General features: G+C 38.3%; 1 protein-coding gene across 7 annotated transcripts in view; it reads right to left on the bottom strand.

Moving 5' to 3' along the window:
- BCAT1 (branched chain amino acid transaminase 1) overlaps nucleotides 1-18,983 on the bottom strand; it is a 124,223-nt gene that overhangs the window by 53,892 nt on the left and 51,348 nt on the right. For all 7 annotated transcript variants that reach the window (XM_061417618.1, XM_061417616.1, XM_061417615.1 and 4 more), the window contains exons 3-5: nucleotides 16,687-16,887; nucleotides 6,438-6,548; nucleotides 4,016-4,135 (exon numbers count right to left, since the gene is read on the bottom strand). In XM_061417618.1, the coding sequence (XP_061273602.1) occupies nucleotides 4,016-4,135; nucleotides 6,438-6,548; nucleotides 16,687-16,887 (432 nt within the window). The remainder of the gene's footprint in view (nucleotides 1-4,015; nucleotides 4,136-6,437; nucleotides 6,549-16,686; nucleotides 16,888-18,983) is intronic.

Here is an 18,983-nt window from a genome sequence, read left to right as displayed (position 1 = left end):
CATTTAGAGGCTAATTGTGAAGGGAAAAGATGATAAGATGTATAAGCATAAATAAACAAGGGCTATGAATAAAGGGAATTCTTTACATGGAAATTGTTATGACTACAGGTAAAATTTATATAGGGAATATAAAGACTTTACAAGGTGATAAAAGGAAAAGAATGACAAGTCTATGACTTTTTTTAATTTAAATATGATTTCAGGTTTTATCTAATTTCTAATTAACAATCAGCAGCAGTTTGAAACACTCCAGCTTTTAATTTCTAAGTTTTTAACTACCTGGAAATATTTCAGAAGATATTGATCTAAATGATGCTGAAACTCTCTTTTTTAAAATTTGGTTTTGGTTATGCTGGATCTTCACTGCCATGTGGATTTCTCTCTAGTTGCGGTGGTTTCTCTTATTGTGGAACATGGGCTCTAGGGTGCATGGGTTCAGTAGTCGCAGCACTAGGGCTCAGCAGCTGTGGTTCCCGGGCTCCAGAGCACGGGCTCAACAGTTGTGGTGCACAGGCTTTGGGATCTTCCCAGATCAGGGATTGAATCCAGGTTTCCTGCATTGGCAGGTGGATTTTTTTTTTTACCACTGAGCCACCAAAATTCTCTTTTAATATCAGAATATGTTTGGGATCATGAATGATTTTAGTCTCTATATTTTACAAAAAGCTTATGTAATACTGTTCAGTATTTTTTTAATAATGTAAACTTTAGAAAAAAAATTGTTTTCAACAATCTCTACTCACTGGCTATTTCATTAATTAATTAGTTATTAATACATGTCCCAGTAAATACTCTTCTGTTTATTACCATCCTAAATCTCAAAGGATTTTAGTAATGAATCCAATTATTATCAAAGAAGGTCGGAAGATGTGAAGAATTACACAAAAACATTGGTACATAGGTATTAGGACTTTCCTGTAGCTCAGATGGTAAAGAATCTGCCTGCAATACAGGAGACCCAGGTTCGATCCCTGGGTCAGAAAGATCCTAGGAGAAGGGAATGGCTACCCACGCCAGTATTCTTGCCTGGAAAATCCCAGGGACAGAGGGCCCTGGCAAGCTACAGTTAATGGGGTCACAAAGAGTCAGACTTACGTAAAATAATTTTTAAAATGAAGAAACTGTTGATTATAAGACATGTAAAGAAGCACAGTACCTTTGAAAATGTAATGAAATTCATAAGTTGGTGTCAGTTACTCTCAGATTATATGGCAGCTACTAAGCCTTACTGAGTGTGAGAAGCAGTAATTAATAACAGACTGTCATGTCACAGCTCAGGAAAGTGAAAACATCACTTCTGCCCTTAGGGTGAAGTGAAATTTTCAAAGATAAAAATATTTCCACCTTGGTACTAGTTTGCAGTTCCTGGAGGAAATAAAGTGTTAAAGACTGCTAGACATATTTTTAATTCTTTCACAAGACTTGGGATGGTGATTCTATTGCAAGTTTTTTAAAAATCTCTGGAGACTTTATTTAAAAGCAGAGTGTTTGATCTTGGATCCACGGATTTAGATTATTTGGGTTGAGTTGGGGCCCAGTAGAATATGTCTATTGAAGAATACAGAATATTCTCCATACACAAGTAAGTGCCATACCAGAGACTAGAGACCTAGTACATGCGAGCAAGTTGGTGGTTACATCATTTTAAAAATTACCCAACTCAAAGTAACTCTTGGATAAAAGACCCACTTAATCAGTTCAGATAACCATGAAAAGAAGATGAAATGACAGATGTTAGCCAGATGCTGCACATAAGACCAAAATACCAGATAACAGATATAGAGGTGGTCCTGCAATTCTACGAAGGCAGAGACAAGACAGAGCCATCAGAGAACCAAGTAACATAAAAAGGCAAGGAAAAGTTAGTCGTCCCAGATGGAAGAATCCCACTGACCTGGAACCCATGGGCACCAACCAATCCTCCAGCCTTTATCTCATGTGTCAAATGTAGATACCATGGAAAGGTAATGTGTGATAATTACCAGACTGAACTATACAACATTTGTGTGGTGTGCAAATGTTTAAATCTATATGCTTTACTGAATGCTATTTGTAACATGCTCATTCTGAATGCCTGGTGATTGTTTTTTTTCTGCCTGTACCATGAATTAGAAGATTCTAGTTGATATAAACATAGCAACCAAACACAAACCATGTTGACATCAAATGATATCAGTTTTATCAGTTTTTTCTTTCAATTCTTAGCTTACTACTTGGAAAGCAGATATTTAAAAATTCTTGATTCTGAGATCCAAAGTATGATCACATATATAAGCTAATAGAGAGCCATGGGAGGGGACTACTTGGCAGGATTTTTGTCACTGAGGTTCTTAAATTTGGTTGAGCAATAGAATATTCAACTGGAATATCCTGGGATTGGTATAAATATGTGTATTTTAACCAATATCTGGGTAATTCATATGAAAATATTTGAAGACCATCAATAAAGTGAATTATTGGGAGTATCAGCCAGACTATAAAATCAGACTTAAAAGCTTGTTTAACTCTACATTACAGAATTTCAGGAGCCTAAAGACTTGACTAAATCACAGAACGAGGTATATTAGAAAACTATAGACCAATAACTTTCATAAGCACTGACACAGAAGTCCTTAACAAAATATTTGCAAAATGCATACAGCAAAATATAATGTGAATTATTCACCATAATCAAGTAGGATTTAGCCCAAGAATACAAGTTTGTTTTAATATCTAAAGATGAGTTAATATAATACATTATAATAGAATGAAGGACAAAACCACATTATCATGCCAAGACATTTAGAAAAAGCATTCAACAGAACCCAGCCTCCATTTATGACAAAAACTCTCAACAAACTAAGACTGGAAGAATCAGATCTTAGAATGGGAAAGCACCCCAGATCACAAAAAGGTAGTGCTTTGAAAATTTAAAAACTGCTTCTTCCTAAAATTAAATAATATTTTAAAACTCAATAATATTAAAATATCAGCAACTTAAGGAGAAGATGACTCTTTAAATTGTTCCAGTTCTTTAACAGTTATTAGGAAGACTGCAATTTGTGAAATTCATTATCCAGATGCTTAATAGTCTTTCAAAAGGCATTAAAAGGATGCCAAAGGACCACGCAGGTACTTATCCTCTGGCCTTATACATTTCTCTATTGCTTACATTCATATGACCCAGTGGAAAACCTGGTAACCATACAATTACCCCAGAGAGCAAAATGCCTCTACCATAGCAAATGCTCTGTCCCATTTTCCATATGCCACACCTTCCTCATCCACCATCTACAATCAATCTCCCCCCTCACATCACCCATTCTCCATAGGGCCTAACCCTGCTCAGCAGAGAAAGGAGACAGGGACAAGGTCTTTGTATATCACATACTCACCCACACAGATGGCCATGGTCACTTCAAGTATGTCCTTCTTTTGAAAAGTCACCAACCAATAGACTGAACGACTGGGAGATCTTATAGCCATGTGGTTTAAACCTGTCTCTCTAGCTCTCAAGTATTTCCCTAATACCCACTGTGAACTTGATTTTCAACATTTTCTATGGGAGAAGAAGGTCCTTCACTCCCACTCTTTACTAAGTAATCCCAAGACTTCAAGAAAATGAAGATTTAAAAACAGGAGCTCTCTCTCCTTCAAATTTCAAAACCATGACCACTCTTACCTTGGAGGAGAATACCCAGATAGGAGGCATTACACTGGTAAACTGAGGAGACTACGGTTAGTCTTAAAGGCACACAGCCTCGGTCCTTGCTTTACTCATTCATGCTGGTGGCTGTGGCTGTGTTTGTACCACGTGGCAGCACTGAGTATGTCAGAAACCATATGGCTCACAAAGCTTAAAGTGCTGACTATCTGGCCCTTTAAAGAAAATGTTTACAGTCTTAATGATCAAGGGAAAGGAGCATCTTTGATGCTACTGGGGGGTTATTTCAAACTACATACTACAAGTTCCACGCAAGCATAAACAATGATAATCGCCCACCAAAGTACCCCGAAATAGGAAGTCGGTCTGCACCTCAGTTCCAATGAACGTAGGACGGATATACAGACTTGCAGATGTTGAGTAGGGGACCCATTCCTCATCCAGTTTCACGAGCTGCTGAATACACTCTAAAAGCTCTTTCTTGTCAAACGCCTGAAGGAACGAAAAACACCATGAATAATGCAACATTTTTCCACTGCAGCCATAAGAAATGATCCTCATGAGAGCTTTGACTGTTTAAAAAAAGTACTAAGAAGGAAATCCCTGGAGATCCAGTGGTTAGGACTTGGTGCTTTCACCGCAGTGACCCAGGTTCAATCCCGGGTCAGGGAACTAAGATCACGCAAAGCCATGTAGTATGGGCAAAAAAAAAAAAAAAAGTACCAAATAAATAACAAAAATTTATAACTACTAATAATAAAACCAAGCAATTTTTTCTGTGACTTTTACCCCTCAAATTGTGATGGAATGATAGATTAACCACATAAGGAAGATAAATAAGTGGTTCCCTACCTCTTACCAAACCCAAATACCAACTGTAGTTGATGACATACTTAAATGTGAGAAAACATTAAGATTTCTATTAAAAAAAATACCAAGCATCATTGTCACCTTAAAGCATAATTCTTAAATAAAAGACATAAAGCATAAATCATTAAGGGAAAAAAACAGACAAAATTTGACTATTTAAAACTTAAGACCTTCTATTCTTCAAAAGATAAAAAAACTGACACGGGTGAAGTTTTTTGGTAGTATAACCAACAAAGGATAGTAGCTGGAAAACGTTAAGATAACCTGAAAATCAGTAAGAGACAAATGATACAATAAGAAAATGAGTAAAAGCGAAGAGTAATTTATTTCACGAAGGTGAAAAAGGGTTTTATGTACTAAATAGGTGACAGCTTATAAAATAAGTAGTTTCTATTACTTGGCAAGGCAAAGAAACATACTTTCAGAGAGATGTGATGGGTTATTCAAGGTAGACATGAGTCAGAAACACACATGAATAGAGTTCATGACATCAGGATTTGGCTACTGAATAACCTGTAATAGCAATTGCAGTGTAGCAGTGTTACAGAAATCAGGACTGCCAATCATCTAGGACATACCATCTCCCTGTGTCAAGTACATGATTTCTGTTACTCCTGTCTAGAGGTAAGACTTAGTGGAAAGAACTTGACTAGGGAGTTAAAAACTTACATCCAAGTTCTTACCCTGCCCTTTATTCTGTGTGAGCTTAGGCAAGTCATCCAACCTCTCTGGGCTGGAGCTTTTTAATCTGTGCAAAGGTGCTGCTAAAATTTACAAGGCATACTTTCTTGGCAGTGGCTCACTGCTATGATTAAAAATGCAAAGAATGTAAAACCACATAATGCAGTTTGCGGCAGAGTTGATGTCCAATAAATGTTACTTCCCTTTTCTTCTGTCCTCATTTTAAAAGGATTTCCCAATGATTTGTCTGTAACGGGTAAAGAGTAGAACTAGGACTGAATTGAAAGAAATCACCTGAATGTTCCTTCTGCTACTCGACTATGGCCTCTGAAGAAAGAGGGTAAAGCATGGGTTCCGAAAGGAAGAAGAAGGAAGGGCTTCCCTGGTGGTTGTGGTTAAGAATCCACCTTCCAATGCAGGAGACGTGGGTTCAATCCCTGGTGGGGTACTAAGATCCCACATGCCGTGGGGCAACTAAGCCTGCATGCCACAACGAAGAATCCGCACAGCCAAAATAAAATAAAAAGGAAGAAGAAGGAAGAGCCTGGTTAAAAAAAGAGTCATCACTTGGGTTTCTTCAACTGAAGACCTTCAGGTGAAAGTCAGGGACAAATGAAATATCGCAATGGAGAAAAGACTTCTTTCAGTTTAGAAAGGCAGCCTGTTCAAGTCTCAGGGAATGAAAGTAATCTAAGTCACCTCCTACCTAGGCATGCACCTTAGGGTCTTTCAACCCACCTCAGAATGAATTTTGCTCCATAACAAACAATGGTATAGTCAGGAGCCAGTGGCTATGAAAAAACATTTTTACATCCTTTAAAAAAAAAAAAGTTAATAAAACTTGGGGTAAAATATCAAAACAACTAATTGAATCACTGTATACTTAGTACCATCTTAAGCCATTAGGGAAAACACTCCCTAATTATCTGTGCAGTACACCATATTTCATACTACAATTTCATATAGTCTTTAAATTTTATTATTTCAGTTTGAGGCATATGTTTCTTCCTTTTCCTATTATCTCCCACATACACATTAAATCCCCACAGACACTCATAAAGAAATAGATTGTGGAATTGCCAGATGGTTACTTCTTGCATTTTTACCTCACTGATTAAAAAACAGCCCAGAAATAACTTCAGTGCTCATATGGTTTATAGTAAATACTGATCTAAATACTCAGCAATGTTTCATTTGGTGGAATTCAGTGACCCATTACAAGAGAAATTCCTAATTTACATACCGGCAAAGTGGCCCTCATAGCAGATCGGTACATCCTATCCATGTTGAGGTTTGGCCGAAACAGACGAATTTTATTATCTACTCCTCGAAATGCCTTCAACCCTTCAAATAACTGAAGATAAAATAAAAATAAATGTTAGAAGGTAAATAAATGAAAACAATCCCCATGATCTGAAGCCTGACTTTTCTATGCCTCTTCATCACCTTCACCATGTAAAGCTATTGACACAGACCCGAAATCTAGAAAAGCCAGACAGACTGGTGTTAGTCACTGGGATAAAAAGAAGTCCCTTTATCACCAAGATCTGGAGGGAATTCAGAGTTATGCTCTGTACTACAGGAGCTGGATGGTTAAATAACACATCAGTGGAGGCTGTAAGAAAACACGTCTACACAATGTGGACTGACTACCTACAAAACAGAAATGGAATCAAAGACCCCATGGTACTGCCCCCAATCCACTCCAAAACACCCATGTATCTTTTCACTTTATCTGGCTCCCATGAACTCTGGAGAGTGCACATCTATGTGAGTGGAGGTGGTTCAGCCTCCCAAATCACAGAAACCAAGCAGTTCAAGACTCTGGTTAGGGCAACACCACCTTCTTAGGGTGAGGCCACAAACAAAATGCTGAGGAGGAATATGAAAAGACATTGAAGTTAGTGCATATTGATAAATATATAGAAAAGAGGAAAAATCGAACATTAAATGGGAATTTTTTTGTGTGATAAACTATTTGAGAAAAGAATCTAAAAAGAATGAATGTATGTATATGTATAGCTGAATCATGTTTTAAACCAAAAGCTAACACCACATTGTAAATCAACTATACTTCAATAAAAATTTTTTTAAAAAAGGGAAATTTCTACCACAGGTTCGCTAAGTGATTGATTAAAACAAAGTAAAGATATGGATGATTTGAACAATAGGAAAAAACTAACCTAGTGGACACAGAGCCCTGCACGTACCACCTGCAGAAGGCATGTTCTTTTCACATGTTTAAGATAAGCTATTTCAAATCCTGAAAGATGATGCTGTGAAAGTGCTGCACTCAATATGCCAGCAAATTTGGAAAACTCAGCAGTGGCCACAGGACTGGAAAAGGTCAGTTTTCATTCCAATCCCAAAGAAAGGCAATGTCAAGGAATGCTCAAACTACCGCACAATTGCACTCATCTCACACGCTAGTAAAGTAATGCTCAAAATTCTCCAAGCCAGGCTTCAGCAATATGTGAACCGTGAACTTCCAGTTGTTCAAGCTGGTTTTAGAAAAGGCAGAGGAACCAGAGACCAAATTGCCAACATCCGCTGGATCATGGAAAAAGCAAGAGAGTTCCAGAAAAACATCTATTTCTGCTTTATTGACTATTCCAAAGCCTTTGACTGTGTGGATCACAATAAACTGTGGAAAATTCTGAAAGAGATGGGAATACCAGACCACCTGACCTGCTTCTTGAGAAACCTGTATGCAGATCAGGAAGCAACAATTAGAACTGGACATGGAACAACAGACTGGTTCCAAATAGGGAAAGGAGTACGTCAAGGCTGTACATTGTCACCCTGCTTATTTAACTTATATGCAGAGTACATCATGAGAAATGCTGTGCTGGAAGAAGCACAAGCGGGAATCAAGATTGCCGGGAGAACTATCAATAACCTCAGATATGCAGATGACACCACCCTTATGGCAGAAAGTGAAGAGGAACTAAAAAGCCTCTTGATGAAGGTGAAAGAGGAGAGTGAAAAAGTTGGCTTAAAACTCAACATTCAGAAAACGAAGATCATGGCATCTGGTCCCATCACTTCATGGCAAATAGATGGGGAAACAGTGGAAACAGTGTCAGACTTTATTTTTGGGGGCTCCAAAATCACTGCAGATGGCGACTGCAACCATGAAATTAGACGCTTACTCCTTAGAAGGAAAGTTATGACTAACCTAGATAGCATATTTAAAAGCAAAGACATTACTTTGCCAACAAAGGTTCGTCCAGTCAAGGCTATGGTTTTCCAGTGGTCATGTATGTATGTGAGAGTTGGACTGTGAAGAAAGCTGAGTGCCAAAGAATTGATGCTTTGGAACTGTGGTGTTGGAGAAGGCTCTTGAGAGTCCCTTGGACTGCAAGGAGATCCAACCAGTCCATTCTGAAGGAGATCAGCCCTGGGATTTCTTTGGAAGGAATGATGCTAAAGCGGAAACTCCAGTACTTTGGCCACCTCATGCGAAGAGCTGACTCACTGGAAAAGACTGTGATGCTGGGAGGGATTGGGGGCAGGAGGAGAAGGGGAAGACAGAGGATGAGATGGCTGGATGGCATCACTGACTCCATGGACGTGAGTCTGAGTGAACTCCGGGAGTTGGTGATAGACAGGGAGGCCTGGTGTGCTGCGATTCATGGGGTCACAAAGAGTCAGACACGACTGAGCGACTGAACTGAAGTGAACTGAAGATAAGCTGGGTATCAAAAGCAAAAATATAACCATAAGATATACACATTTTGAAGGAAAAAAAAAAGATATACACATTTTGAAAAAAAGAAATCCATTACTTAATATTAAAATGTGAGTTAAAGAAGAAAAAGAATGGAAATAGAAAATATGCTAAGCTGAATGAGAATGAAAAATAGGGCCTTCAGATGCTTATAGCCTCAAAGCTTACAAGAGAAAAGAAATACAAATTCTGGAGCACAATTAAAAAGCACAATGTGAGATGTTTTGCTGAAGTGCAAATATGTGGTTAATTTATTAACTGTAATAAGACTAGAGCTTTGGTTAAAAGATATGGTTGTTAGATTAATTCAGGTGATAACATCTGAAACAAAAAAGCATAAAGAGCAATGTCATATAAACACTTTTAAAAATGAAGCCAGTGAGGTTATATTGCTAAATATGTAACAAAACAAACTTTCAAACAAGAAGCACTGTTGGAAATAAAGAAGGTAAGTAACTTTATAAGGCTCAATTTATTTCAGTTTAAAAATTATACACATTTGATATAGATTCAAATTTACATAAAGATTATATGATAATGTCATTGAATAATGAAGATGCAAAATATACAAAGGACAACAGTCTAAGCTGGATTTATCCCAAGAATAGTCAATGGTTTAACATCAGGAAACATATGAAATTCACTATATTAATAGTTTATGTGAAAAAAACTATATATCATCCCACTGATGTAATAAATGCATCTGATAAAACCGAACATTCATTTATGATTTTTAAAAAAAGTTTCCTCAATAACTAAGGAAAAATAGAATCTTCCTTAAGTGATAAAGGCTTTCTTCAATAAATTTGCAACAAATATTATATTTAAAGTGGCAATTTTTTAAAAAGTATAGTTGATTTACAATGCATTAGTTTCAGCATTAGGTATGCAGCAAAGTGATTCAGTTTATATATATATATATATCCTTTTTCAGACTCTTTTCCATTATAGGTTATTATAAGACATTGAATATAGTTTGTGTTATATAGTAGGTCCTTGTTGTTTATCTATTAAAGTGATCAAATTTAAAGCTTTTCTTTCAGATGGAGGACATCACACATTACCTGCTGTAACTACGAATACTTTAAATCAATATTGCACTACCAATACTGGGCTTCCCTGGTGGCTCAGAGGGTAAAGCATCTGCCTGCAATGCAGAAGACCTGGGTTTGATCCCTGGGTCAGGAAGATTCCCTGGAGAAGGAAATAGCAACCCACTCCAGTACTCTTGCCTGGAAAATCCCATGGACAGAGAAGCCTGGTAGACTACAGTCCATTGGATCACAAAGAGTCGGACACGACTGAGCGATTGCTTGCTTGCCTTGCTTGCACTACCAATAAAATAAAGCAAGGGTCATGAAATAACTTCAGGGGATCTTTCCGACCCAGGGATCAAACCCTCATCTCTTATGTCCCCTGCATTGGCAGGAGGGTTCTTTACCACTAGCACCACCTGAGAAGCCCTGAAATAGAAGTATAAAGTTAGGAGAAGAAAAAAACTGTCATAGATCTTGAGACACAGAAAAGAGTAAATGTAGAAAATCCAGAAAAACTGACATAATCTTTTGAAATTATCTATTTAGGCAAGGTAACCAGATAAGAAACTATATTCCCATGTAACAGCAGCAGTTAGAAAATAAAAACACTATTTAAGGTAGAATTAAAACCAATTCTTAGGTGGGGAAAATCTAACATAAGTGAAAGACATAAGGAAAATACAAAACTTACCAAGTCATTAAAAACCTAACTGAAGCAGAAAGCAATTTCATATTCATAGATTGAAAGATTCACTATTATAAAAACTGCACTAATGAAGAGTGCAGGGAACTCCGCTCAGTGTTACGTGGCAACCTGAATGGGAGGAGAGTTTCAGGGAGAATGGATACATGCATTACACGGCTGAGTCCTCAGCGGCCCACTTGAAACTATCTCAATATTGGTAATTGACTATACTCTAATCAAAATTAAAAGTTTAAAAAAATAAAATGCTTTAGGATGAAAAAAATAAAATATAAAGATGCCGATTCTCCCACAATTGGCTAATAAAATGTAATGCAATCCAAATGCAAATCATGTCAGGGCATTTATTTTTCTTGCAACAAACTGAATCACAAAAGTTTGACTGACATGATAAACTAAGCTCTAAGAAAAAGCAAAAGAACAAGAAATATCCAAGGCACTCTTGAAGAGTGGAACAGAAGGACTTGTTCTAGTAGACAGCAAGACTCCTTATTAAAAGAAAAAAAGACTCCTTATAGTGATTTGGAGATAAAGACAGTGTGGCTTTTGCCAGACGGAGAAGCAAAACAATGCAACAAAAGAGAGATCCAGATAGACAAGACAATGGAAGGCAAATAGAGATCTAGAAGCAGAACCTCACGTATGTGCTAAGATGTGCTATGATGTATCAGAAGGAAAAAAGCCTTCTCTAATGGTGCTGGGACAATTGGGTATCTGTAGGAAAATAAAACAACCAAACAAAAAGAAAAACTGGACCCCTACTTCATACAAAAATCAACTTCTGAAATTAAAGACCTAACTGTGACGGACAAAATCAGTAACACAGGAAGATGTTTTCATAATCTAGGAGTAGAAAAAGACTCTTTAAACAAGACACAAAACCAAACCTAAAGCAAAGATTGATAAATTCAACTTTTAAAAATTGAAATGTGGAGTTCCCTGGTGGCCTAGTGGTTAGAATTCTGGGGTTTCACTGCCTTGGCCTGGGTTCAATCCCTGATCGGGAAACTAATAATCCACAAAATGCGTGGCATAGGCCCCCACCGCCCCAAAAAGTGAAATTTATTTGTCATCAAAAACTTATGGGGAGAATAAAAAGTCAAAGTATGGAAGAAGATATTTAAAACACATATAAATGACATAAGACCTATATTCAAATATATGAAGTACTTCTACAAATCAAAGATACCACAATAGAGTGAGCGAAAGATGGAAACAAGCAGGCACCTCAAAGAAAATGAAATCCAACTGACAAACATTTGAAAATGTGTTCAACCTCTTCAGAAGTGGCAATTAATATCACAATAACATGCCATTTTATTAATGAGCTAAAAATTTAAAGTCAGGCTATAAGAATTGGCAAAGTTGATGAGTTGTGATTGAATGTATTTGCTAATTCATGGCTAGTGGGTATAAAAACTGGTAAAATCACCATGGAAAAGTTTCCCCTTTCTCATAAAATTGAAGATATGTTCAATACCAGCAGCACATTCCTAGATATACCCTCAAGTAGGATTTCTCAAAGTTTTCTGGTGTCAGGTGCCTTCACACTCTTAAAAATTATAAAGGTGTCAAAGAGCTTTTATTTAAAAAGTATTCTATCAATATTTACCTTAACCATAGTGAGAAATTGTATTTATTAATAGACTATGACATTAAAATACTTTCATTCACATTATCTATATTTTCCAAGAGGATTAATATTAAATGTGGCCCTGTTTTACATTGTTGCAAATCTTTAACATTTGGCTTAACAAAAGACAACTGGATTCTCACATCTGCTTCTGCATTCAGTCTCTTGCAATAAGAAATTTTGGCTGAAGTACACAAAGAAAATCCAGTCTCATATAGATATATGGTCAAGGAAGAAAGTACTTGTGATAACTTTTTCAGATAATCGTGGGTATTAATCTCTGAGACTCCTCTAAAACTTGACAACTGCTGGTCCCTTACAGCTTAGCTGCACCGCAGAATCTGAAACCCCATCAATGAGGTTTTTATACTCTGTTAAATTTCTTAAAATCCAATGGTCTCAGTCAGGGTTCAACTGAAAAGAAACAGAACCAGGAGAAATATATATAACATTTACAGATTTATTAGAAGAAATTGCCCAAAGCATCCGTGGGGGCTGGCTAAGCAAAGTCCAAAATCTGCAGGATAAGCACCGAGAAACAGAAGGTCACAAGCAGGCTAGACCAGGAGATGTGAGCTGCAGCCCATCCCCATCTGATTCAGGAAAGGAGAGACAGGGCAAGAGAGTGAGTGCATGTGAGCAGCCAGACCTACACGGATGTCCTGAGGTCAGGCTCACCCACAGTAATCTCCTTCTGGATAACTTCAAATCAACCAATCAGGGATTTTAACCACATCTGCAAAATTCCTTCAAACGGCACCCAGATTAGTGTGGGATTGAATGACTAGAAGAAGGCGTGTGCACACCACAAAATGACCACTGCCTCCCAAAGTCCTCCAAGGTTCACAAGAGAATGTCCTTGCAGTCAAAAACCAAAGGGAAACGAAAAATGGAATTCTAGGGACCTCAGTTTACAATAGCCAAACTGACACATCAAAAATCCTATCTTGTATTTGGAAGAATTTTTTTTTTAATGTACTTCAGGGATTTGGGGGTTTTGTTTGTTTGTTTGTTTAATTTTATAGCTGTAGCAAGCAGGATTCAGTTCATTGACCAGGGATCAAACCTGTGCCCAGTACAGTGGAAGCATGGAGTCTTAACCCCTGGGCTACCAGGGAAATCCTGCACTTTGAATGAATCTTTACTCACACATAAATTTGTAGTATCATGGAACACTCACTTGGAAAAATACTGGTTGCCTGAGTTATACAGATCTTTCAAAGGGTAACTCCTTTTAAAACTACCAATATCATTAAAACATTGGTAACCACCAATATAATACAAAATAAGGCCTCTTTAATAGGAGGAAAGGGTGGGGGAGACAAATGTTCCAAAAATTCCAATTTTCACTTGAGAGCTAGAATTTTATCACTGCCAATAAATACAGTCCATTGTTTTACTTGAAGTGACAGGCTTATTTCATTCATTTTCAAAAACACACACACAAGTTTGAACAACTTTGTTCTTTCAAGGAACAATGGCGCTGGGTAGAAAAAAGTAGCGAGTTGAGTTCACCACACAAAAACAATCATGTGGTTGCTTTTCCTTGAGGCAACCATAGCACTTCAGTTCTACAGAGTGCTTCATGTGAAATGGATGTTTTCTCACACAGAATAAAATGTTTATGTAAGAGTCAAGATTTAATAGACTCAATCATTATTACGCTTCATTGAGAACATTAAGTAAAGCTGACGTTCTTTTTATACTGTAATGCACGGCAATAAACAATACAATGACTAACACAGGTTGGGTGGCAAAGCATTATCTGGTACAAATGGCAACACAATGAGGAAGAAAAATAATACCTTGGTATTACTGTGAAGATTACCTTAGGCAATCTCTTCAAAGGGCAGCCTAGGGGGTCTATGGACCATGCTTCGAGAACTGCTGACTTAAAAAATCATGTAAACAAGTACACCAGCATACTATGTACAAGAATGTTCACAGAAGGAAACTGAACAAGTGCCAAGTCAACAGCGACTGAATATATTCACATAACATAACACTACTGCTATAAGGAGCACACGATGTGGTAGCTACCGCCCTGAGACTCAGATAACACAGGTCTCCGCCCTGAGTTTCACACTTTCGAGGGCCTCTCACCTCTATCTTCCCCCAGCTGTGACCTCCTTGGAGCAAGTAGTTGACTGGACCCTTTTCTAGACAGACTCCAAATACTCAGTGCTAGGGATTCCCTGAATTCCCTGCCCAAATGGCCCTGATCCTATTTTCAGGGTCTGAACCGGCCTCCTGGTCTCTTAAGAACAGACAGGATCACTAGGGTGCTTGCGTCAAAGTCCAAGGGATGGCCAAGTGTCATCTGTTTGCAGGTGGGGTGGGCATCTACGTGCATGTGCAAAAGGCCCCTTGTGGTATAGGATGAGTCAGGATTGAAAGAAACAGAGAGGGTGGACTATGGGATGTCTCTGTTTTTACTTTTGTCCCAGACCCCACGGACGTTAGGATTGGTCCTGGATGGATAGAGCTCACATAATATAGAGCTCAAATAATAGATACGTGTGCACGAGCACACACATGCAATATATATGTTTATATAATTACACTTACACGAAGTTCAAAAAGAGGCAAAACTGTAGTGTTAGAGGTACATATAACCCAAAGTGAAAAGCAAAAAAAAATCATCATAAAAGAATAACAAGTGCCAGAAAATACAGGATTTACGACATAGAAGGGGCACAAAGAAGGCTTCTGGGATGCTTCAAGCTGGCCATTTCTTTGCCTGGATGGTAGCTATTTGGGCATTCCTTTATAAGCATTCATTAAATAGTATGTTGTCCACTTTTTCAAATTATGCTTTATCTCACTAAATATTTATCTTAACCTGAAAATGAAGTACGTGCTGTAAAATTTCATTTTCTTTCATCTAGGTTCCCTACTCACACTTCCATTTCTCTCCTTCACTATGTGAATATGTCACTATTTATGGTCGGGAAGATCTACTGGAGAAGAGATAGGCTACCCTCTCCAGTATTCTTGGGCTTCCCTTGTGGCTCAACTGGTAAAGAATCTGCCTGCAATGCGGAAGACCTGGGTTCGATTCCTGGGTTGGGAAGATCCCTTGGAGAAGGGGAAGGCTACTCACTCCAGTGTTCTGGCCTGGAGAACTCACTGTATAGTCCATGGGATTGCAAAGAGTCAGACACAACTGAGCAACTTTCACTTTCACTTTTCACTTTTTTATCAAAAAATACATTTGAAACAAAACCACATGTAGTTTTAGCTCTAAAAACAAACAAAAAAAATGGGGCTAATTAGTGGAGGAGAAAGATGTCCAAGGAGACTATATGCATGTTAATTTGTGGGTCAAAATAATATGACTCTAGACAGGATCTGAACCTAGGATGTTTAACTCCAGAATCTGAATGATTACATTTTTCTCACTTAAAACAATTAGAAGAGCTGACCTATATAAGGTACCCAGTAGAGGGCATATTGCAGGATTTCAATAAACAAATGTAGTTATTTTATCAATATCAATATGAATATTTACTATTTCCATCTTTCAGCCCCTTAAATAATAGGCCACTGCTTGATTCCTGAATTCCAATATTCTAGGAAAGATATCCAATGCATTAAAAATGAGTGACAGCAGTCTGCAACGCTTCTCTGTACATGGGATTTCCCAGATAAGAATACTGGAGTGGGTTGCCATTTCCTTCTCCAGGGGATCTTCCCTACCCACAGATTGAACCTGGATCTCCTGTATTGCAGGCAGATTCTTTACCACTGAGCCACCAGGAAACAGGGAATATATTGTATATTTGGCTAAGTGTGTATCTTAAGGACCACAAAAAGCATCTTCTATTTAATATTTAATGCTTATAATTATTCCATTCATGCTTGAAGGCTGACATTTGATTAAATGTCCCTTAACATGCATAACAAGTTATTGCTGTCATAAAACCATGCAGTTAGCATTAAAATATAAATATAATACTGTACCTAATGATCCATTGTCAATCATTAGAAGATCTAAGAGCAGTGACTTAGTGAGATATTAACAGTACAGGCTTTTTGATTGCTAATTTTCTTGCAAACTGTCCTTCCCATTTGCTCCAAATAATTTTCTGATAATACTGTAAGCCAATGTTACAAGTTTCATGTGCAAAACATTATATTTCTATTCTCTACACCCTAGAGTGTGCTTACCACCTACATGATTTTTCAATTGACATTTTAAAAATTCAAGATACTCTGAAAAATTAGTTAAGACTCACCTTCAATCCAACTGTTTATATAGACACTTATGATTGCCTCTAGTTAATACGGTAAAGACCATGCTGCCTTAGAGCTCTTTGAGCAGGGGAAGCTACTTAGCAACCACAGTGAAGACCAATATGTCACCATCATTAATTTCCAAGTACTTACTTCCACAGCATAGTGGAAAGCCGATGAACCCGGATGCAGTGAGAGGTTTTGAAGAGGTTTGATGCGTGGTTTCTCCCATCCAAGCTCCAAGGACCACTCCACTGTTAACATGTGATCTGTAAAAACCGTTCCAAAAACCAGAGTACTGGAGTCTGGTTTTTCCTTTAAAACGGTGGCTCGTGTGATTATTAGATCTTCAGCCTGGGGAAGAAAGTCAGCACCATTAAAGAAAAGTAACTGAACATCCACTAGCTAGAGGAGCTGCTGCTGCTGCTGCTAAGTCGCTCCAGTTGTGTCCGACTCCATGCGACCCCATAGATGGCAGCCTACCAGGTTCCCCCGTCCCTGGGATTCTCCAGGCAAGAACACTGGAGTGGGTTGCCATTTCCTTCTCCAATGCATGAAAGTGAAAAGTGAAAGTGAAGTCGCTCAGTCGTGTTTGACTCTTAGCGACCCCATGGACTGCAGCCTACCAGGCTCCTCCGTCCATGGGATTTTCCGGCAAGAGTACTGGAGTGGGGTGCCATTGCCTTCTCTGAGCTAGAGGAAGCAGAGAGTAAAAAGACAGAATTTAAGTCACTGGCCATTAAAAAGTGAAATCATTTAACTTTTAAATGTTGGCAACTAACTTAGAAACTTAACAACACTGGGTGAGCCAAGCAAAACCATGCCTCCATTCAAAATCTGTTGTTTCTTATCTCTGCAATGTAGGGAATTCCCTGGCAGTCCAGAGGTTAGGTTGGGAGCTAAGATCTCAGAAGCTGCAAGGTGCAACCAAAAAAAAAAAAAAAACCAAACAATTCTTTGTAATGCATACTACCAAACAAATATCAGAACTAAAATTTTCCAGTGAGGTTTAGAAACTGGGACGAAATAATAGATGGGGTCAAATCATGCTAAAAGAAGAACATATCTCTTCATTTCCATCATTAGACCCGTGTAGCACATTCGGGAAAGAAGAAAGGCGGGTCTTAGAATCAAAACAGCAGCACTCACAATGACTTATTAAACTAAAAAGAATGTCACTAAGAACTGAATCTCTTGGGATGGTTATACTCCGGCTCCCCCAAAGAATTCTTGGCAGCAGCTTCCAAAACCCTCTGGGTACATGGTAGGAGACAGGCAGCAGAGTGAAGCAAATGTTTTCCTCGTTGAAAACAGAAGTAGAGATTGAACACTAAGATATAAATCCTCTATTCTGTGTTGAGGAAACAGTGAACAAAGGACCCCTTATTCAAAGAAAGATAAATAAGAGTAATAGGAAACAACTTCACACAGCCCCATTGCACCAGCTCTCCACAGCCGGCTTGCCCATTACAAATGACCACCACATACGCATCCGGATCATACACAATAGCATCACTAACTTTACAATAACTGTAGAACAGCTGACTCAAACCACAGGGGAAGGCGCACTCAGACTACTCAAACACAAAACGAACCAAGGACAAGTTCAGGCTGTGATCAGGCTGTTAGGAAGGTCAGACTGCATTTCTTTCAATACACAAAGCAGTCATTTCCCCACCCCCACAAAGCAAGTACAGAACTTCAGAACTTCACTTTGTATCATCACCTCTTATCATTATTTTTTGAATGACCTAGTTATATCTGGTTAATTCACTGCTTTACAGCCACCTTTGTGGTTTGATATATTATGAATAATAATCAGTTAATTTTAGAGTAATATTTAGGTCCAAAATGTTATTTATTTTAAAACAACCAGAAAGCTTCCATTACAATGAAGCATAAAGGACAACATGTGTGCGTGCTAAATCGCTTCAGTGAGTTCGACTCTTTGCGACCCTATGGACTGTAGCCCACCAAGCAGTCTCATGTACTTCCATAGCTTCAGTTATCACCTGCGGTGGTGGTGGTTTGGTCGCTAAGTCTTATCTGACTTTTGCGACTCCGTGGACTGTAGCCTGCCAGGCTCCTCTGTCCGTGGGATTCTCCAGGCAAGAATACTGGAGTGGGTTGCCATGCCCTCCTCCAGGGGATCTTCCTGACCCAGGGATCGAACCCGTGTCTCCTGTATAGCAGGCAGATTCTTTACCACTCCAACATATGTACACCATGGCTAATTCACATTGATGTGTGGCAGAAATCAAACCAATACGTAAACCAATCATCCTTCAATTAAAAAGAAATTAAAAAAAAAAAAAGAAGTTTGTCAGTCCATTGAGTCTGTTTGGATAAGAACTCTAGCTAGAGTACTTGCAGTTAAATGTCCAGCCCCAGCATGGTGCCAGGCACACACAACAGTAAAGGTTTTCTTAGATACTGAAAATAACATTTGG

The sequence above is a fragment of the Bos javanicus genome, chromosome 5 (genome assembly GCF_032452875.1).
Source record: "Bos javanicus breed banteng chromosome 5, ARS-OSU_banteng_1.0, whole genome shotgun sequence".
In the NCBI taxonomy this organism is placed as follows: Eukaryota; Metazoa; Chordata; class Mammalia; order Artiodactyla; family Bovidae; genus Bos; species Bos javanicus.
The sequence above is the reverse complement of the archived record's forward strand: the minus strand, read 5'-3'. Positions and strand labels throughout refer to the sequence as shown.